A 22938-nucleotide genomic window follows, 5' to 3' on the forward strand; every position below is an offset into this window, starting at 1 on the left:
CTTTCTGGTCATAAGTTACCTTAAGAGAAATGTAATTAGTTGTTGGGATTCATTAGCTCCAGTCAGAGCATTCAGGGCACAGCATCTTCCTTGCTGGTTGAGTGCTTGTTAATGGGGAATAATGGTGTATTTGTACCTCTACAGGATAATAGTGAAGGACGGAGGGAGGGTTGATCCAAAGTCCTGGCATGCCTGTCCTTTTACTTAGCAGACTGAAAAACTGAAAAAGAATTTATGACACAGGCCAAAAAAAAAAAAAAAAAAAAAGGACAGTAGTCTAAAAATCGAATGCTGAAGGTTGTCAATCTGCTGGCCCATGTTGTTACTACCTACTGCTTCTTGTGCTTAAATATTCTGGAGGCAAGAAACTGTAGACCCAGCATGAAATCTAGGTAGGGCTGTTCTTCTCTGTCTAAGGAAAGCATTTGAGGTAGTACTTCCAGAATCTTCTGCCAGCTCAGAACAAGAACTTTCCAATGAGAATGAAGAGATAAAGGTTTTTGTATCTAGTAGCTTTCCCAATTCTCTGTTTCCAGAACACGTAACTTCTTATGAGATGGTTAAAATCTTGCCGGAGAGGCGACCAGGAGCTCTGCGACGCAGGGCAGGGAACCGAGTAGTTATTCTATTCACCCCCACCTGCATCTCTGCTTCCTGTGATCCCCACCCTGCCATAGCTCTCTGAGTCAGAGACCCCACTTGTCACCTCTCCCCATCACAGCTCCAAAGGGCGATGGAGAAGAACCCACAGAATGGGCCATCCCAGTCAGCCTTGACCCGCAGCTGTCCATCAAATGCCCTGAAGCAAACAGTGATGGCTCCGTGACCAGAGAAAGTCATTAACCCAGTAAAGGGGGACAGTGAGAACAGGATGGAAATTCAAACACTTCCCATTTTTTTATTTCAAAGGGTCCTTCGGTCAACTAAGGGACAAGTGGGACTTACTTCAAATATTCTTGGTCAATTACAGAACACCCAGACTCAAGAAGAGGAGAACGAGGGGGGCAACAGAGTTTAGAGCCAGGTTGTGCAGAGTAGAGTTGTGCGTTCAGCTCTGCACTCTGGGATTCTACAGGATGGTGGGTGGGAGGCGTGATCTCCGAGCCGGTGCTTTGGAACCGCTATTCCTGCTCTCACTGGTTATGTTTCTCTTCTCCAAGAGGAATGGGAACTGGAAGCTGGAGGTCTCCACTAACGCCACTGGGTGTGGGCTAGCTTCCACACGTGCTCTGCTTGTCCTCCTGGATCTGTCCCCATCTCTCTGGTTGTTTTGTCACAACTCTGGCAAATGCTGACTTTATTTAGTTTAAAATAAGTGCCACTTGGAAAAGGGAAAGGAGAAATGGTATGAAAATAGATGTGTTAAAATACTGGAGAGGATTAGCATGTAAGTGAAACTGTTTAGTGAACTCTTTCTTCTTCAGTTTATGGATAGTAGACTTGTTTCTTTGCTTCTCCTCCAGGGAAGCCACTTCTGATGCGATGTAATATAATTTGGGAGGCAGTGGGAGGAAAAATTATATTTTTAATATCAAGAAGTTATGAAGGATTTGAAGAACGATCCAGCTCTGACGACTTGCTTTTTATTTATCAGGGAGTTAACACCCTACAACCCAATGTTTTATAGGGATAAATTTTAAACACCATTGTCTACCAATTGGAGATTAACTAAGCTTTTTTTATTTAATCATTTTTCAAAGGAAGTAATTTGTTCATACTAATGGAAAGGTTTGAATATTCATATTCTAATAGGAAGGATGATTACTCATATCGAAAAGATAAAATTTAACATTTGTTTGTCCTTTTAAAAGAAGCCCACACTTGCAACCAGATTATAAGATAAATAATTCAAAGCAAGTTTTAGTTAGATCCTGGAAATTTTCATAATTAAGTAGATCAAATTTTGCAGAAATAAGTTGTGGAAACTTTAAGAAGGAATAGCATGATGGGATATCTTATATTAAAATTTTCTATTTATGGTGAAATCATTATGCTCTCACTTCTTCTAGCTTGGGAAAAGAAAACAATGTTTGGGGCGAAATGATCCCTATTACTATTTCATGGAACATAAATGCCAGAAAGAACTTCGCAAAATTATGGTTAGTCCTCTGGGGGATAGCAATGTCTTCTGAAAGAATTAAAAAATGAATTCTTTTCTAGACTTTTCCTAATAGAAAAGATAAGAGAATGCAAAATCCTGAAGAGAGAGAAAGCTTTAAGACTACAGGATTTAACAGCGAGTCAGTTAAAAATAAACAGTTTCTTAAATGTAAAGAAAGAATGGATTAGTAAGAGAGGTAGGTTGCCCATGAAAACATTGAAAAAAAAAAAAAAAGAATATGGCCTTCTGAGGTATTCTTTAGGAGAGACACGCTCCAGCTTTTCCAGTTCTGGGGCAGCCTAATGGAACTTGGAGGCAATCAGGTTGTCTTAATGACATTATGAATCGCTTTCAATAGCAAACTCCACAGACCGTGCCTATCTGCTCTCCCTTGCAACACCCATGCCTACCATAAGGGCCAAGCACATAGTAAGGACTCAAAAGAACAGATTTTGAGACAATGAAGCTTTCAGTCAATGTAACTAGCTCCTCTTGTTTGGATTCCATATTACCAAGCAATTTTCTGGTTTAATGTGACTTCTTAGTAGCTAGTCTATAGAGAACGAAAGCACTGGTAAAGAATTAGGCTTACGTAACGACCATAAAATTACACCCACTCAAAATCTCTCACTGCAGGAGCATCACTGACTGATGGTCCAGCTGCTGTGCCCTGAGACTCGTACTGTGGTTGCCTTCATACTAAAGCCTCACTCCCCATGGGTGCTTCCAGCCAGTGACCCAGCTCTGCAGCAGTGATAGGGTAAGCCTTGTCTTGGGAGATGTGAGGCTCCTTGGAACAATGAACTGGGATTAAGAACGCTCCAGTGGTCTGGTCGACATCCCCGAAAGTCTAAGACATTTTCACCCACGCAACCAACATTCCTTCCTTCTTTTCTGCCCTCCTTCACTTGGGGTCAGACCTGCTGCATCACGCGTGGTTTGAAGACTCTGTTCAAAGTTTCTCTGGTTCCCTCTCATTTTCCTCTCCGGTGTTACCCCTAATTAAATATCTTGCATGGACTGCTAATTCTGTCTTGGTGTCTGCTTCTCTTAGGATGTGGGCTGAGCCAGCATCCTAGCCCCAGTGTAAACAAACAAATGTGTTTTGGGGCTGCTCCTTGCCTCTGCCTAATGGAACATGGTGATGTGGGAGGAACCCAGCTGAGGCATCATACGACCCGGGATTTATCTCACCTTTCCCTCTCTTACTAACTGTAAGTAGCTTGGGGCAAGCTACTCTTATCCTCATGAGCATTAACTTCTTGATCTGTAAAATGGGATAGGGGATCCTACCTCACTAGATTATTGGGACAACTGTATCAGACAGTGTGCATATTAAAGACACATAAAATCACAATGGGCTTTTAACAGATGTTAAGCCAAAGCTAATTTCCTTCTGATATTATTGGAGCTTTAAGGTCCAGTTTCTGGCCAGGCAAGGTCAAAGGCCAGGCCCTGGAGTCTGTGGCATTCAATAGTGATGCCCCACTTGGGGAAGCCTCATTTGGAGATCCCAACTTGGAGATTTATAAGAAGAGGAGATCAGGACACAGAGGCATGTAGGGAAGACCATGTGAGGACAGGGCAAGAAGACGGCCATCTACAAACCAAGGAGAGAAGGCTTGAGAACCACCAGACCTGCTGACATCTTGATCTCAGACTTCTAACTTCCAGGATGGTGAGAAAATACATTTCTGTTGTTTAAGCCGCCCAGGCTGTGGCATTTTGTTACAAAAGCCCCAGCAAGGTAATACTGTATAAACTTGTTAAAACCTATTAATAGCATATAGATCTATTATTATAAAGTAATCAAGTATGAACTTCCCTGATTGGGTGACACGGAGTGAGCTAGAAAGCTGGGGTGCTCCATGGGAGGTGGGAGCCCTCGTCACCAAGGGAGCTGCTGAGGTAGGTAGCCCAATTGTCCTCTCTGATGGGGCCCTAATACTCCAAACCTTTTTGGCCACCCAACTTGTTCCCTTCCTTCAAAGAAGACCTTCATTGCTGAGTCATGACTCAACAAAACCATTCACTTTGCATCCATGATAGACCCAGGGATCGGAAGTGGAGAGCTGCTCAGGTGAGGAATAGCCTCTGCTTTGGGGCCAGGTATGGGAACACCAGGCGTGAGTGGGGGAGTGGCTCTCCTCTCTTCATAGCATCCATACAGTCTACGTCATTCCTGTTTTAAGTCCCTGGATAAAGAGTGCTCAGTTCAGCTGCAACACAAGATTAATGTAGAACTCATTATACAAGTCTTAAAAAAAAAAAAACTGGGGCACCTGGGTGGCTCAGTTGGTTGAGTGTCTGACTCTTGGTTCCGGCTCAAGTCATGATCTTGCAGTTCGTGGGTTCGAGCCCCTCATCAGGCTCTGCGCTGACAGCGCGGAACCTGCTTGGGATTCTCTCTCTCCCCTCTGCTTCTCCCCTGCTTGCTCTCTCTGTCTTTCTCAAAATAAATAAATAAACTTAAAAAAATAAAAGAAACACTTCTTAAAACAGACTTTAAAAAATTTTTTTACTACATACACTATGCTGAAGTACGTCAGACAGCGAAAAACAAATGCCATATGATTGCACTTCCGTGTGGAATCTAAACAAACAAGTCAAGAACACCAGAAACCAGCTCGTAAATACAGAGAACAAACTGATGGTTGTGAGAAGGGTGGGTGTTGGGGGATGGGCAAAATGGGTGAAGGGGCGTGGGAGGTACACGCTTTCAGTTATGGGATGAGCAAGTCACGGCGACAAAACCATTCTTTTTAATGGCTGAATAATATTGGCAACCAACTGAACCTAGCTTAAAAGTAATAATAATTGCTCCTCTTACCTATGGCTAATGCCAGGGGTAAACCAAATAAAATAAATGTCCTTGGAGCTTTCCAGCCAGAGTGTGGTTATCAGTAGTGTTACTTGGTGAACGGGTTTTCTCAAGGTCACTCCAGAAGGAGTGGACCCATGGGACCAAGTGCTCATCCATTAGATGGGTTAAAGTGACCAACCGAGGAGTCTGAGTTTAATTATACTCATAAGCAAAGGCTCAGTGCAGCTCCTTTGATGGGCTTAATAACATTCTCGTGTGCACAAAGATAGATGGAAAAATTAGGGTTGTATATTGTTGTCCTTCAGGACAAGATGTTGAAGTGGGAACAGAATAATAAAAATAAATAAATGACTCAGCGGCTCTAGGAAATGAGCTGTGGAAGTTAGCAAAGCTAGCCTTATGCAAGTACTTCGGCTGGAGATAAAGTCCTAACTATGCATGACAAAACGTAACACAGCCAAACAGTATTGGAACGGAGTTGTCTTATTGAGCTGGCAGATTAAATGGTAAAAAAGGACGCTTGGCAAGGCCTCACCTACAGTTCACTCTGAAATGATGATAATGGCCATGACAGGGATCTTTAGGATATTGATCTCTGGTATTTTAAATGGGAAATACAGTCATGTTTCACGCGGAATGCAGAAAGCATTCATCCTGTCCCCAGCTGCTGGAGCCAACTTCCTTCAACGATCCCTAAATGTCATGTGCCCTGCCTGAAAAACCTAGAATGGCTCCTGGCTCCTAGAATAACCCACACAACTTTCAGAAGGTAGTTTAAAGGTTGGAGGAAACGGGAAGTTGGTCCATAAATAGGAGCAGAAAACACAAAAACCAGATCCACGTGTTTCGCGTCTACCCAGTCCAGAGGGTGCATGCGATCCTTCTTTGGCTGAGGCTGGGCAGAGCCCAGTCCCGTCCCAGGGATGTCTGGCCTTGCACCTGAGCTATGGAGGAAGATGGGCTAGAGAACAAACAGCTCCCTATCTGGGGAGTTTGTTCTTGTGCCTGAACACTGTGTGGGGACAGGCAGTGTCTGGGAGTCAGCTATCATTTCCCCCTCCCTTGGCTGTGTTCTCTGGTGGCTCCCTGGATTTGTAGGCCCCCGCTGGTTACTTACTAGTGTGACTGTAGAGGTTCTGATGGTGCCAGAATAAGGTACCGCCCACACTGGGCATGGGGCGTGGGGCTTAACACAACAGAAACTTTTTCTATCACAGTTTGAGAGGTTAGAAGTCCAAAATCAAGGCGTCAGCAGGGCCATGCTCCCTCTTGAAGACTCTGGGGAAGAACCCTTCTTTGCGTTTTTCTCATTTCTCATGGCTTTCAGCCATGCTCGCAAGTCCTTGGCTTTTCCCTGTATTGCCTCAATCTCTGCCTCTGTCTTCACGTGGCCTCCTCCTCTGTGTCTATGTCCTCTTATGAAGACACCATCGGGGCACGTGGGTGGCTCAGTCAGTTAAGCGTCCGACTCTTGATTTCAGCTCAGGTCATGACCCTGCAGTTCACGAGTTCAAGCCCCTTGTCAGGCTCTGTGCTGACAGTGTGGAGCTGGTTTGGGATTCTCTCTGTCCCTCTCTCTCTGCCCCTCCCCAGCACACGTGCTCTCTCTCTCTCAACTTCAAATTAAATGAATAAAACAAACAAACAAACACCATCCATTGGATTCAGGCCCACCCTAATTCAGTATGACCTCATCTTAATTTAAATAGTTTTACCCGCAAAGACCCTATTTCCAAATAGGGTCACATTCTGAGGTTCCTGGTAGACATAGCTTTTGGTGGAGGGGGGGGGGGGACACACTTATTTAACCCATTACAATGATCTCAGCTACAACGAGCTTGTCCTCGGGTGGGGCCAGTCTGACCTTCACTTTTCAGCAACCAGGCTGTGGTTGGGCAATACACGTTATAGTTGAAGCTGATCATTTCGGCCCAAGTTAGGAAAAGTATTTGATTATATGCGGTACGATGAAACAATCCTCACGCAGAACTGAATCTCTTTCAAGGTCTGACTTGCCTAACTTAGGCCAAAGGAAAGCCATTTCCTGGAGGACTCCTTCATCATCAAGTGAAGAAAAAGCTAATCCAACAGCTTCATGCATACTTACGACCTAAGCCATACCTAACGTTTTACCACATTCACTTTAGGCCATATTTGAAAATGGTTTTTATCAAACAGTAAAGCTTAAATTGGGGAGTATTGGAGCAAAAGACAAACATCATAAAAGAGGAAGGAGCAAGGAAGAGGGGGAGCGTTAGTGTGTGTCCAGGGTGGGGGCTGAAAGAAGGATGCTGGCAGAGATGCAGTCCGACCCCCACTAATCACCGGCCGCCATGAGCCCCACAATCTAGCTGCCATCATTCTTATCAACTCGCTCCTTCAACAAAATTTAAGAGATTTTTTTTTTTTCCATTTCTATCCTCTTTCCTCAGTGACAGATGGATACTTCAGGAACAAATAGAGATCTGCTTTTGAAAAATTCCATTTCCTACCCCAAAATGAATTTTAAATGGAAAAGGACTAAGGGCATTAACTTTTCATTTTATATGTCATATGTGCTTACATTTTTGCTATGTCAACATGGTATGACATCTTTCCGTGAAGATTTACCGTACCTTTTGAGAGAAGGCAAAGGCAAGAGTCTCTTCTCTTTAGAACACTCCCCACGAGTATGGCCCCTGCTGCAGGCTGGTGGGGCGTGTGGATACCACTAGGTATCGGTACATCTGCCGCCAAAGAGAAGTCTTGAGAAGCTGGACAGAGTTTATTAAGAATGTATACAATTATCTAACGTTTGAACAGTGTTAGCGGTCCAGATTTTAGCTTAGGAAGGCATAGGCTTTCCCCGCCCCTCCTCCCCACCTTAAATTTCACTCCAATAAGCTTTGGAACATTTAAGAGTGGTACAATTTGCATTTATAATATATTTTTTTCTTTCTGAAAAATGAAAAGATGATGTCTTTTAGAATAGCAATTACTTAAATGCCTAACCTCGGCTTCCCACTCCGAAATGACACAAACAAATTTGAATCCTGCTAGGAACAAAAATTAAGAACACTGCTCTCCATCAGTGACCCGATAAATGTACTTTTACCCACCATCAAAGCTCCTACTGGGGTCAAAGGCCACCCAGGTTAGGAAATACTATCCTGGAAAAAGAGTGGGGCCATCAGTAAAAGAGAATCAAGCCATCAGTAAAAGAATGAAGGAGCCTGAGTACTGGGAAAATAATGTCAACCTTGTTTTCTAGGGTATGTCTTAAAATACAGTCTTATGTTTTTAAAAAAGGCATCCATTGCTCTGACTAATTGCCTAAATTAAGATTTAAGGTGGAGGTGGTGGGAAGGGGCTGACGTGAGGCTCCATGACTAACTGTCCATGTTGCTTCCCACTCCATACTGGCAGCCTTGGGAGGGAAGAATGGGAAGTAGGAAAGGAGAAGGAGGAGGAAGACAGTTGGTAATTTGGATGGGTGTTGGCTGAGATGATGCCATTCAGTGGATGTCCAGAAGCAAATTAAAGGAGCCAACACAAAGGAGAGCGAGTCCATCCGCCAACTGGGTGCTCAGTGGGTTGTGAGGCTCTGAGCACAGATGTGCTCCTGGCACTTCACAGGACATTGTATTTCCTCTCTGTGTGGCACAGCGGGAGCAGACTGGCCCGGGAGTCAGGACGTGAGTGCAGGTACTGGCTTCCCGACCAACTGACCATAGGCTATTGAACTTATAATAAATACGAGAATAAACAATGTATTCGAAGTAGAAGTTTCTGGTCCCTGGAAGATGGGGATTTTATGAATCAAAATGTTCATTTTCAAAGTCAAAACCTTACCTCTATCGACAATGTATAAAATTCTCCGATAAACATGTTGCCAGGTCAAACCTTGGAATGAACGAACGCACACGCACACGCACTCACACAGCTCCATTCTTCAATTTCTCAAGAATTCATGAGAAAGGAGAGTTTCCATTCCAACTCAGTGTCAGGGAAAATATCACCCGAGGGCAGATAGCTGAATTAAATTTAACTGACATCCCACATATCAAAAATACTTAAACAGTGACTCATGTGTCTTGCTACTTGTAATTTTTTTTTTTAATTCCAAGTGTTGTTTGATAATGAATGGTAATGGGAAAATCACACTCTCAAAATAAGTTTATAAAATGTATAATTATGAAAAGGACTGAATTATATGTAACTCCTGATCCTTAAAAGGTTGTGGAGGGTTTCTAGAAGTTGAACTCTATAAAAGCAAATAACGGAAAAAAATCTTAATATAATCGGATGGTCCTCAACAATGCCTTAGTTTTAAAAATGATTCCCTAACAAGGAATAAGATCTAAAACAGGAAGACAGTAAGAAATCTTTTGTGCATATTTTACATTATTTTTTAAGGTTACTAATTTTCTTTGCCTTTGCAGTGAAATATCCATAAATCACATGAAATGAACTGAAGTATTATCTGCCCGTTGTGACACTTAACGTGGTGTATGCCAACTTAGTCCCCACTTACATCGAATTCCTTATGCACCCACGTGCGGACAGGTGCATTTTGTTGGCCAAATGCAGCTGGCTCTTTCTTACCAACTAAACAAGTTCCTGAAACATATACTGAACGTTCTAGCCAGATTTCATGGAATATGATAGCAGTGGTCATGACACATTGCAAAATAATTCTAACATGTAAATTTGGCATTTTTATACAATTCGGGCAACTTTCAAAACCAAAGCTATAAATTAATACACCAGATCAAAGTATGCAAATGTTACACAAACTTCCTATATCTTTTTTGCTGTGAAAATTCACTGTATCGTTTTTATATGCAATATAAATTTAGTCCATGAAAATGACAAGAACAATTGCTGAGTTTTTCCTTTTTTTGCTTTTAGAAGCACCAAAGCATCAAATTCTTTCTCAATATTTTGATAGAAGAAAATGTTCTTTGCAAAGGTACAAGTCCAGATATGATTTATAAACTGAGACAATCTGGTAGTTCATATACATTTTAAGGAGTATATTCGAATCATTTCTGCAGTTCCCAGGGGGCTTTTGCTGAGCCTTGTTTATTTCTGCCTCCCTGATCCCTCTCTGGCAAACAGCAGGCACTCAGTAAATGCTCATGGTTGGCACTGCTGAAAGGCAGGAATAGCGTACAAAGTAATTTCTTTAACATAAATAAAAAGCCAGGCTTTCTTGGAAAAATCAAGAATGCATATAACCTCAACAATTAAAATCTAGAATCTTCCATCATGCTAAAAACATTCGTGACTGTTCTGGTGTGCCAACACTGGTTGTAAGTTACGTGTCAAATGTTAGTTGGAATTTCTTGAACTTTGTCCACTGAGTCTTTGGTAAATTCATTTTCGCCCCTTCCCAAGGCTATTTTCTTCCTCTCTCAGCTCAACCTGCTCATCCATGTGGAATGATTCACAAACACATTTAAATAAGAGAGGACAAATTATTATTTTCCTGTAGAAAGGCAGGGGTTTGATGAAATAAGGGGGAAATTAAGTATTTACCATATATTGTCGGGTTTTGCTTTGCCAATTACATGATAAACTCAGAAAAGTGGGAAAACCCTTAAACCTGGTTGCATCTTGACTAAGGAAACCCAATTTGACTACAGGAAATTCTTTCTAAATCAGATGTCCCCCTTTTTGCTTCCTATGATGTGTTTGCTCCTGGCCATATTCAGTGTAAGCAGCACATGGCCAACCCGCTGTATGTGTGAACCGAGAGGGATGGATAGTTTCTCTGATCTGATCCCGATCTGACCTATCTTCACTCGGCGTCACATCCCAGATGCTCAACTCAGCCAGATGACTTACGAAGCAGCCCCGTGAACCTACATGGTCTAGCTTCCTCATCTGACTTTTGATCAAATGGTGCTGAAGGTATGCTCTTAATGGAGGGGGCCCACATCCATAAGTCTAACATCTTGAATGTAGAATTGTGTTACGGTATCATTCAGAGAGAATTTTCCTGACGGAGTTCACCAAGTCTTTACTGACCATACTTCTACAATTGATTCCGAGGCACTTCTTCCATGATCCTTATTAGGAACAATGACACTCTTTAAGTCAAAGATGCTAAGAAGGGAAAAAACGACCCACAATAGTTGAAAATAACTGGACTAGAAAAATCAGGTATAAAAAGTTGGAAGTGGCTTACAGCTTTAGCTTTGGGAAGGAGTTATATTTCTTCTGGTGGGGCAGGAGTTTTCTGAAGGATAACAGAATTTAAGAGGTTATAGAATGAATGTCTCAACAGGGAGTTTTGGAGAACTGTAAATTTGGCTTATGGTAAAGCTTAGCCAGAGAAATCATGTCAAAAGATCATTATTTCGTGACCTTGAGGAACAGCAAGATCGTTAGAGGATTTCCTATTCCTGTCTGCGAATGTATGTCGATATTTATGGAGGTAGACTCGCTTTATCTCCCTCTACACACACACATTTACACCAACGCACCACCCCTCTCAAGACTGGAGGCCCAGAGCATTGCTATACATATTCATGAGATAATTATTATTAATGTCACCAAGGTGATTTTGTTCCTTCTCAGTAGAGACCAGTTTTTGCCCCTGGAAACCAATCCATTGCAGGCAAGATGACAGCTTTGAGGCAGCTCAGCTAAAACAAACCTGTACATTTTATGTCTGAAATATAGATCATTTGACTGGGTACCGTGGGTTGCTCTGGTACTCCCACATCATCATTAAGTTTATCTAGCAGAGATTTGCAACTTTGGTAGCAAAGACAGCATCCTTGGGGGCACAGTTGCCCGAGTTTGGAAAAACTGTATCCTGATTATTACATTCTTTTCTAAGAGCAAAAGTTAAACAAAAATTAAGGTGATTGTAAGACTTCTCAAGAGATTTCTGGGGGATGATTTTTGTAAAAAGGCACTGAGAGAGAACTAGAATGTATTTGCTACTTTCATTATTAAAAAAAAACAAAACATTTCATACAACAGGCTTTGTTAAAAAGTTATCTCCAAGCATTATGGGCTCCGGTAGTCACACAGACAAACTTTTAAAAATGAAAACCAAAATTAGTGATGCCACTTAATTAGCTCCCTACATATATGTCATAGACTCTCCCCCCACCAACTGGCCTGCCTGGTTATTCTATACGCATGATATACTATAACATGGGAAAGAAACTACTGTGAACTATTGTTTTTAATCAAAGAAAACTAATTACTTTTGGTTGGAATGAAAATGTTTATTTTTTGCCCAAGACTCAAGAAAACATGTTAAATAAAAGACTTATAGAAGAAGATGCCTACACCTCGTCAGTACCTCATTAGAAATGATTTTTGCTAGCCTCTTACCCTTCTTCACCATGTCAACATTCATCTTCCTGGGACGCCTGATCCTCAGTAAAGCAGCAATGAAAATTGCAGAAGCAGAAAGCATATGACAGCAGCGGGAGGCAGCAAGGGTGCCACTCACCTTAGGCATCCGGTCGCATTTCGCAGCACCTGTGAGGAATGCAGCTGTATCTTCCGATCATCCTGGAGTGGTGAATTTTCCCAGCCCGAATGGGGGATAATCACGGCATTGGTCAACACTGCCAGGGTGTCCTGGATGATTGGCATCTTGAGGGCGTCACAAGACGAGAGGTTCCAAAGGACTCCTGCAAGATACACACAAACAGAGCTTTTGGATGGCCACTCTTTTTTCTCATCTCAAAACCGTTTTCCCTAATCAAGTTAAAGTCAAGGGCAAGGCGGACTTAGTGTGAACGCACGACCTAGAGTGCACCCTTGATTTTAGAACATCTCTGAGAACCCATTAAAGGGCTGCTGTGAAAATCTGACAAGCGGGCATAAGACTTGTGACACCATTGTCTTCGTTCCATGTCGAAGAGGGTGAGGTCTGATTTGAACTATGGATACCAACCAGGCTTCTGTTCACTTTTAATACAGCAGGCCTACGTATCCAAAAATCGAACCAAGACAAAAGAATTGTGAAAGTTATCTGAGCTACGAACTAGCAGGACATCCTTGTTTTATCCAAGACCTCAATACGCACATATGGACAGTTTGATTGATGCGGCCTCCATTTAGAAACGGCCACCAACACACAGGACCTTATGAGAGTCCAGCATCAGGTCTGATGCTCAACAAGGAATTTAAATTCACTGTCACTTGTGACAGCTTTGTCAGTTTTTCTCAGAAGGCAATGCTCGTGGAGGACGCAGAGAACAGGGAGCAGTAGAGAGCAGAGGGCATGTCCGCAGAGGACAGACTAGAACAGAAGGTGATGTAGGCAGAGAAAAAGCTAAAGTTTTAGGACAGATGGAATGTTTTAGGGTTTCAAATATTTTTATTAACAATTCTTAATGTTTATTTCTGAGAGAGAAAGAGAAAGACAGAGTGTGAGCAAGGGAGGGGCAGAGAGAGAGGGAGACACAGAATCCGAAGCAGGCTCCAGGCTCCGAGCTGGTAGCACAGAGCCTGACGTGGGGCTCGAACTCACGAACTACAACATCATGACCTCAGCTGAAGTCGGTCGCTTCACCGACTGAGCCACCAGGTGCCCCTTACATATTTTTAAAGGAAATCTTAAAAATAGGATTAAGTTTAGAAATGTTCCTAAGGGGGCGCCTGGGTGGCGCAGTCGGTTAAGCGTCCGACTTCAGCCAGGTCACGATCTCGCGGTCCGTGAGTTCGAGCCCCGCGTCAGGCTCTGGGCTGATGGCTCGGAGCCTGGAGCCTGTTTCCGATTCTGTGTCTCCCTCTCTCTCTGCCCCTCCCCCGTTCATGCTCTGTCTCTCTCTGTCCCAAAAATAAATTAAAAAAAAAAAAAAAATTAAAAAAAAAAAAATTTAAAAAAAAAGAAATGTTCCTAAGTACCACGTACAAGTTATAACATCTGAAAATGCTCTTAAAGTATTTTTTGTTGTTCAAAACAGAACACATGAAGGTAAAATAAACAGAATTATATTCTAATTTTTTATGAAAGACTGTATTTTCTTCTCAAGACTAATCTAAATATGCATCATCATTGCAGACATGGAGAATAAAATATTTATTTTTATTTTTATTTTATTTTATGTTATTTTTTTTTTAACGTTTATTTATTTTTGAGACAGAGAGAGACAGAGCATGAACGGGGGAGGGGCAGAGAGAGAGGGAGACACAGAATCAGAAACAGGCTCCGGGCTCTGAGCCATCAGCCCAGAGCCCGACGCGGGGCTCGAACTCACGGACCACGAGATCGTGACCTGAGCCGAAGTCGGACGCTTAACCGACTGAGCCACCCAGGCGCCCCTAAAATATTTATTTTTAGAAACACAACTTCCAACTTACTTGTTTAATAAGCTTTCAATAAACGTTTAACATGAGATTGCATTTTATCTACTGTGTTATGAATAGAACAAACAGAACACAGGTACTTCTGAAATTTGTTTTTCATGGCACATGTTGAACTTACCAAGGGCATTAATAATACTCATCTGAAAGTTGACAATGTTCGATTGTTAACAACTGAAGGAACAGTTTTAAATCAGTTCTATAAAAATGTGACTATAGAGACAAATCCTCTCAGCTGTCTTTCAAAATAACATTTGCTGGGAATTTTACTGAAGTAAATGCAAAGGAAACAAAATGTTTTTGCCATCCCGTATATATAAACCAATCCTTTAGCACAGGGGGTTGGCTCAAGGGCAAATCCTGCCGGCTTGTTTTGGTAAATCAAGTTTTATTGGAACATAGCTCTGCCTGTTTATTTACATACTGTCTGTGGCCTACAAGGGAAGAGTTGAATATTTGTGACAGAGACTGCATGGCCCATAAAGCCAAAATCATTTATTATGTGGCCCTTTATGGAAAGATTTCGCCCACCCTGCTTTAGTATATAGACCATTTTCTATAAACTTCTAGGCACATGTTTGCATTACCATTAGAATTGCAGACTGGGTACACACAAAAAAATGCTCAGTGGTACACAGAAGGTGCTCAAAAATGCATTCTGATTCGGACGGATTTGAAATGCTAGCAATATTATCACACACATTTATCTTGCTTTAAATAATATATAAAGCTGCTTATTCAGTCCATTAAGAGAGATTTTACCAAATTTTAGAAAATCAAAATACAGGGGGGCCTGGGTGGCTCAGTCGGTTAAGTGTCCAGCTTAGGCTCAGGTCATGATCTCGTGGTTCATGAGTTCGAGCCTTGCGTCGGGCTCTGGGCTGACAGCTTGGAGCCTGGAGCCTGCTTTGGATTCTGTGTCTCCCTCACTCTCTGCCCCTCCCCTGCTCATGCTCTGTCTCTCTCTGTCTCAAAAATAAATAAAACATTAAAAAAATTTTTTTAAAGAAAATCAAAATACATTCATTTGCAGTCTTGTGAAAATTGTCTTTTCTCATAAAACAATGAGGTGTTCAGATTTAAAAAAGCACATTACAATGAAATTAATATCTACCCAAGTATCTGAAGAAAACTTTAAAACATATCACATTACAAGGATTGTGTCTGTTCTTCTAAGGATACAATGCACACACATAGAGCCAGAAAATATAATTTTTTTCATTCTTAAATCCCGATTTGAAAATACCAATACATGAAAATTGAGGCATATATGTTTTAAAATATGGATGGTATTTTTTTTAAATATAATTTATTGTCAAGTTGGCTAACATACAGCATATATAGTGTGCTATTGGTTTGGGGGGTAGATTCCCGTGATTCATGGCTTACGTACAATACCCATTTCTCATCTCAACAAGTGCCTTCCTCAATGCCCCCCCCCCCCGATTTTCCCCTTCCCCCACCCCCCCATCAACCCTCGGTTTGTTCTCTGTATTTAAGAGTCTCTTATGGTTTGCCTCCCTCCCTCTCTGTTTGTAATTATTTTTTTCCTGTCATGGGTGGTATGTTTTGCTCTAAAATACATTTCCTCTAAAACCTAATTAGTAAAAGAAAGTCTTCTGCATTTTTACATGCAATGGATTTAAAAGAATCTAAAGGCATTCTGCAAAAATAAAACAATCTTTACTGTTTTCTAACAACCAGGAAAAAGGTCTAAAGAGGGGAAAATCAAAGGAAGTGTGAAGACCTAATCTAATATCTGACAAGAAGTGAATGATGGGACAGGAGATGGTCCAAGATAACTCTTTATTGGGCTCTTCTCTTCATTACCTTCCTCATTAATTCATTAATTAGTGTAACCTGATTCAGCATTTAGCACGGACAGAAGTTTCCTTGTTCCCATTCACCCCGCCTTCCAGACTGGCTCCATCCTTGTTTCATGTTCCAGACAGCTTATCATTGCAGTAGATCCCGCCTCTGAACTTCCTATACTAATTCCCATCTGCAACCCCCAAGTGCTTCCTGACCCGGGAGGGGTGCACTGGACCTGTGACTGGGGGGCAGCTTTTAACTCGTCTGTTTCGATGAGCGCCTGGCCAGATGGATGTAATGCGGCAGAATTTCTTTTGAGGGGAATTCAGAGAATTTTGGTTACGTTATCTGGACGTATAGACCCGCTCGAGTGTAGAACCAGAGGTCTCTGGGGTTTATTTGAGATAAAGGTTGACATGTCTGACAGGAGTCAGAAGCGGGAAACAGCCAGAACTCTACAGCTGTCTTGTTACAGACAGACACACACACACTCACACATACACACACACACACACACACACACACACACACACCTCTACACACACACATCCACAGTCCTGGCAGACGGGAGAGAGATTACTTGAGAAAAATGGGCATATCTAGGCATTCTCTATAAAGGAACGAGAAGTCATTGTTCTGCTTAAATTTCTCTTCACTCCGTCCTCTTCCTTCTGTGCTGGCTTCACATTTTTGTTATTCTTTTTTGACATCCCCTTCTAATGCCGGAGCCCAGTCCTTCTCACTGGGAGTGAGCACTGGACTTAGAGACTTGCCCTAACTGAGGTAACATGGCGGAGGTGGCTTTGGAGACTCAGTCACAGAAAAGGTACCGCTGCTCCCTCCAAGTTCTGTCTCGGCTTCTGCTGGTTGGAGGGGAAGCCAGCTGTCCCGCTGGGAAGATCTTCCAGTGCTGCTCTGAAGAGGCCTATGGGGCAAAGAACCAAGGTCTCCAGCCAACAGCCACGTGGAGACTGCCTTGGGCGCAGAACCTCCGGGTCCAGGTAAGGCTTCAGATGACACAGTCTCACGTGGGACCCTGAGCCAGAACCACCCAGATTTGCCATCCCTGGAGTCCTGCCACTCAGACGCTGCATGGGATCCCTTCTCTTTCTCCCTCCTTTGTCTCTGTCTCTGGGCTCAGTTTTTTCCCTTCTACCACACTTTTTTCCTGGTTACCCCTCTCGTAACTTAGAGCCCCTGGTTCTCTTACCCTCTTCATCTGCTGTGAGAGAACAGAAGATACAGGAAGGAGGATCCACCTAAATACTGCAACTAAATACAAAGTGCATTTTAATTTAGATTACAAACGCTGATTTTTTTTTTTTAGTACACGTGCTGCCGCCGAAGTGAGCGTGGTAAGTGATTGACTTTTAAGAATGTAACCATCGTCATGTTTGCAACTTATTAAATGACCACTTCCTTTAATTTGGAATAATAGTGTCTTAGCTTCCCATTCATGCTGTAACAAGTTACCACAGACATGGTGCTCAAAATGATGCATATTTATTATCTTACAATTCTGCAGATCTGAAGGCTAAATAAAATGCATGAGCAGGATGGCGCTCCTTCTGGAGGTTCTAAGGGAGAATCCCCTTGTCTTTTTCAACTTCTAAAGGCTGCCTGTGCTCCTTGGCCTGAGGCTTGCATCACTCCGTCCTCAGCATCCATTATCACATCCCCTTCTGGGATTCTGAACCTCCCTGCCTCCCTGTTATAATGATACTTGTGATCTCCCTGAGCCCACCTGGGTAATCCGGGATAATCTCCCCATCTCAAGATCCTTAACTGAATCCCATCTGTAAAGCCCCTTTACTACCTAAGATAACATTCACAGGCTCTAAGATTTAGGATATGGACTTCTTTGGAGGGCCAACATTCAATCTACTACACATCCCCCTTTTCTTAAAAAAAAATTTAATGTTTTTATTTATTTTTGAGACAGAGAGAGACAGAGCATGAGCGGGGAAGGGGCAGAGAGAGAGGGAGACGCAGAATCTGAAGCAGCCTCCAGGCTCTGAGCCGTCAGCACAGAGCCCGACGTGGGGCTCGAACTCACAGACTGTGAGATTGTGACCTGAGCTGAAGTCGGACGCTTAACCGACTGAGCCACTCAGGCGCCCTTACACATCCCCTTAAAATATTGCTATGCTTAAAACAAAGTTAAATCTCTTATTACAGCTTCATGATCAGACATTTCCCTAAATCTCTAAATTCATCTTGAATCATTCATTCACTTAGTCACTCCATGCACATTAAGGACCTAGGTGCCAGGTTCCGTGTGGGATACTGTGGATACATTACTGAAGAAAACAAAACGTCCCTGCCCTCAGGGCCCTTCCATTGCTGTAACTGTAGTCATTTTGCTGCGGGCATCATGGCCATATTTCTTCTCCTTGAACGCACAAGCTCCTTTGAGATTCCGATCTCTTAGACCTACGGCTCTCTTAGCCTGGAATATTCTTCTCTAGAGCTTTCCAAGGCTGATCTTTCTTTCTGCTCACATGGTACCTTAAAGGTGCAAAAACTCAGCGAAAGTTTTCTGGATCACTCTAAACTAGCTTCCCAGACACCTGCTATGAGAGTATTTTAATTTTTAGCAGAGACCTCATCACTAACTCCTATTTCCCATTATTTGAGCTTCTGCCACTTCCTCACTGTTCCTCCCCAACAAGGTCCCAGACACGACATGAAACCAGGGGGCCTGAGTGTTCATAGCATACAGAACACATACAACACACAGAATATGCTTTGACACATATTAGGTGCTCACCATTCAGGGGCTGAATAAATACAAGAATTAATAGCTGGATGACAGACCTTTGTAAGACGACATGTGCTCCAGGCAAATGAAGCCATGACGTAAAAAAATAAAATAGCAGATATTATAAGTAATAAGTCCAAGTGAGAATACAAAATGTTATTTCAACAACACTATAACCTCCACAGAAATACAGATAATATAACTCTACAGAAATTCCACTTTTAGCTAGTAGAGAACAATTTATGCTGCTCAAAGACATTAGTCAATTCAGCATTAGAAGGCTCATCTCCAATGTTGTATCTGAGTAATTATCTTGTATTAACTCCTTGATAATTCTAAATTAGCTAACGTAGTGCTAAACTTTCAATTTGTGAAAGAAACCTGTGGAATAAACTGAATTCACAGTGATATTTGGTATCTATATGAGCTACCTCATTTATTCGTATCTGAAAGTAACATAAAAATGTTTTAGTATTTTGGTTGATGGTCACTAGCAAATTTCAATTTACCTGTTGAAAATATGCTAATTTCTTTGAGGTTAAAGTCTCTAATAAAATTTTTGTAGCATCTTTCCTTTAATCATATGGATTCAAAAGCTTTCCTTTAAGTATAAAATTATTGCTGTTCCAAATATAATTTTGACAGTAGGTTTCGTTGAGAAGACATTTAAATAACTAATTATGTATACTAAATATATTTAAAATATAGCTTATTTTTATTTCAGGCACAGGGTGGCTCTTTTCCCTGAGATTATCCATATTCATAAGCAGTAATTGGTTTATTAAAATTTCTTTAATAAAATCTTAATTACTTTCATTGGATCCTTTATTTTAATAGAGGGTAATTGTGTGGGGTTTTTTTTTCCCTAAAAGAGGTAAGGGATATCTTAGAAAAAGAAACTCAGATTGACAAAAAATACATTTTAATAACCTTAAGTCTTAAATCATAATAAAATCAAACATTGCCTCTGTCTGTGCAGGCCTTTCCTATGACCCCCTCATTTGCTTTTAATCTTTAGACCTAAAACATAATCTCTGAGCATCAGTGAGGCTCAAACCAAAGAAAAGTTACGCTGAATTCATTTTAAATAAACGCTTCAAAATTTATTTTAAATTCACCAGCTAATTAAAAATTAACTTAATATATATGAAGATTTACTTTTAAATGAATCTATTACCCATCTTATTCTGTAAGTGAAAATGTGTACATCTGGGGAAGGGAGAGAAGAGAAAAGAATGGGAGCAAATGAGTTTATCTACTTCCTCCATCCACACCATTCACACCGTGAGTCATGGGTGGGTGGAAGGTGACTGATCAAAATCTGGAGGCCCGTGACACGCTGTACTCGATTTATGCTGTGTGCACGTGTGTGTGTGTGTGTGTATGCGTGAGTGCCTGTGCATCTGTGTGTGTGTGTGCATGTATCTGAGTATTTGGGTGCGTGATACAGAAACTTTCAACTGTCCCTGAGAAGTCATGACCCTCAAGGTGTGGTTGTGAATTAGGATTGTGTTGAAAGTTCTTCCAGATGGTATGCGGCATAGCTTCAACAAGATTTGCACACAGCCTCATTTAATGCTTTTAAAAAGAAAAGCACTGACCTCAAAGATAAAGTCTACCAAAATGTTGCGACAATAATGGGTAGTTGAAAGTAAAAAGCAACTCATGGGACTACATCAAACTAAAAAGCTTCTGCACAGCAAAAAAAAAAAAAAAAAAGAAAAGAAAGAAAAAATAAAGGCTACCTAGGAATGGGCGAAAATATTTGCAAACCATATATCGAACCAGGGGTTATATCCAAAGTATGTAAGGAACTCATACAACTCAGTAGCAAAAAATTAACAATTTGAATAAATATTGGCAGAGGAACAGAACAGGTATTTTTCTAAAAAAGACACCCAAATGGCCAGCAGGTACATGAAAAGATACTCAACATCACTAATCAAATCAAAACTACTGCTGAGATATCACTTCACATCTGTTAGAATGGATATTATCAAAAAGACAAGAGATAAGTGTTGGTAAAGATGTGGAGAAAAGGAAACCCTTAGGAACCACTGGGGGAATGTAAATTGGTACAGTTGTTATGAAAGACAGTATGGAGGGTCCTCAAAAAATTAAAAAGAGAAATACCATAGTATTTAGCATTCCAATTCTGGGTACATATCTGAAAGAAATGAAAATAGGTTACAGAAAAGATATCTGTATTTGGTGTTTATTGCAGCATTATTCACAATAGTCAAGATCTAGAAACAATCTAACCATCTGTCAGTGGATGAATGGATAAAGAAGATGTGGTATATATATTCTTAGAATATTACTTGGCCACAAGAAAGAAGGAAATCCCGCCATTTGCAATAACATGGATGGACTTTGAGGACATTATGCCAAGTGAGATGAGCCAGAGAAAGACAAATACTGTATGATATCACTTACAGGTGGAATCTAAAAAGCCAAACTAATAAAAAGAGAGAGCAGAATGGTAATCACCAGGGTTTGGGAGGTGGGAGAATTAGGGCAGTGTTGTTTAAGGGTACAGAAACGCAACTGGTAGATAAATAAGTTCTGGAGTTCTGATGCACAGCTTGGTGGTCATGAACAACAATACTATATCATGCAATTTACAACTACTAAGAGACTAGATTTTAACTGTTCCCACCACAAAAAGAAATGATAATTATATGACATGAGAGATGTGTTAGCTAATACCAAGGCAGTAACGTACTGTGATATATAAATGTGTCAAATCAACACCTTGTAGACCGTAAACTTCCACAATGCTTTATGTCAACTGTATCTCGAAAACAATAAAAAAAATTTTTTTAATATGTGATGTGAATGTTACTTTGAGAAGAATAATTACAGGAAATGGATGAGACAGTCATTCTGTAGTGCATGCAGAAGAGTGTTTTAAAACACATGGAACAAAGATGGTTATAAGAGTGTGAAATAGAAGAATTTAACTTTAACATGTAGTGTTATGCATCATAGGAAATTTTACTTTATTTTATCATTTTTAAATGATTTTTAAAACTTAGTTTTGAGACAGAGCGAGCGAACACCAGTGGGACAGGGGCACAGAGAGGTGGACAGAGGATCTGAAGCAGGCTCCACACAGACAGCAGCGAGCCTGACATGGGGCGGGAACCCATGAACCACCAGATCATGACCTGAGCCGAAGTCGGACACTCAACCGACTGAGCCACCCAGGCGCCCCTCCGTCATAGGAAATTTTAAAAGTAATTGTATATATTCTTTTTTCAGAAAAGTCGGATTGGATGCTGGATATAGTGACAGAGCCTTAATGAATTTTATCAACGGAATATCAGTATTTCTGGGACATAAAAATTCTCTGTTAAGATTTGAATCTTCATCTTTCTTTTATAAACCTTCCCTTAAGAGCAATCCATTTTTTGATGATAAGTGATTCCCACCACCCAATTTATAACAAATAACTACTTTAAAATAATTTTAAAATATTGAAAAAAGGGTAGTTCCTTAGGCCAAGACTCCTCAAGCTTCCAGGAATCCCAGGGGAGGGCTGACCAGAACACACGATCTCTTGAGTTCTCTTCTTTAATATTTCAGGAGAGGAAACTGCAGTGACCACCGGGGCTTAGGTGAAGGTTAATCCTTTTAGAATTGGACTCACCCAATCATTCTGAGTTAAGAGTCTCACCGAGGTGGTGACGACGAGAGAGGGCTGCGGGAGCTGATAAATGTGTGGGGAGAGCAGGCAGAAGAACTGTACTGTCAGCCTCAATAACCAAAAACTGTCACCCTACTAATGCCACTAACAGCTTCTAGCCCAGACATGGAATTCTTTTTTGAAAGCATCGCACACACGTTACATGCTGAGAATCAAGCAGAATTATTCTTGCTTATTTTCAAAATAGGTACAAAATTTGGTTAACTCCAGAGGAGTGAGATGGTTTTCACATTAGCAAGAAAATCAGATCTTCACTTTCACAAATGAGGCAAATTCTGGTTTAAGTGATTAAATCTATGAGGGCTCCCCCTTGAGACGTCTTAACTCCTGAAGTTCTGCAACAGCTCTGTTATTGATACAGCCATCCATGTTGAGGTGTTGTCTTGTTTCAAAGCCAAAACTGATCCCAG

General features: G+C 41.3%; 1 protein-coding gene across 7 annotated transcripts in view; it reads right to left on the reverse strand.

The window, feature by feature from the left end:
* The window catches only part of CTNND2 (catenin delta 2), a 947889-nt gene that overhangs the window by 158679 nt on the left and 766272 nt on the right, over nt 1-22938 (reverse strand). For all 7 annotated transcript variants that reach the window (XM_058715770.1, XM_058715751.1, XM_058715761.1 and 4 more), the window contains one exon: nt 12382-12565. In XM_058715770.1, the coding sequence (XP_058571753.1) occupies nt 12382-12565 (184 nt within the window). The remainder of the gene's footprint in view (nt 1-12381; nt 12566-22938) is intronic.

This window comes from Neofelis nebulosa, chromosome 1 (assembly GCF_028018385.1).
Source record: "Neofelis nebulosa isolate mNeoNeb1 chromosome 1, mNeoNeb1.pri, whole genome shotgun sequence".
NCBI classification, from domain to species: domain Eukaryota; kingdom Metazoa; phylum Chordata; class Mammalia; order Carnivora; family Felidae; genus Neofelis; species Neofelis nebulosa.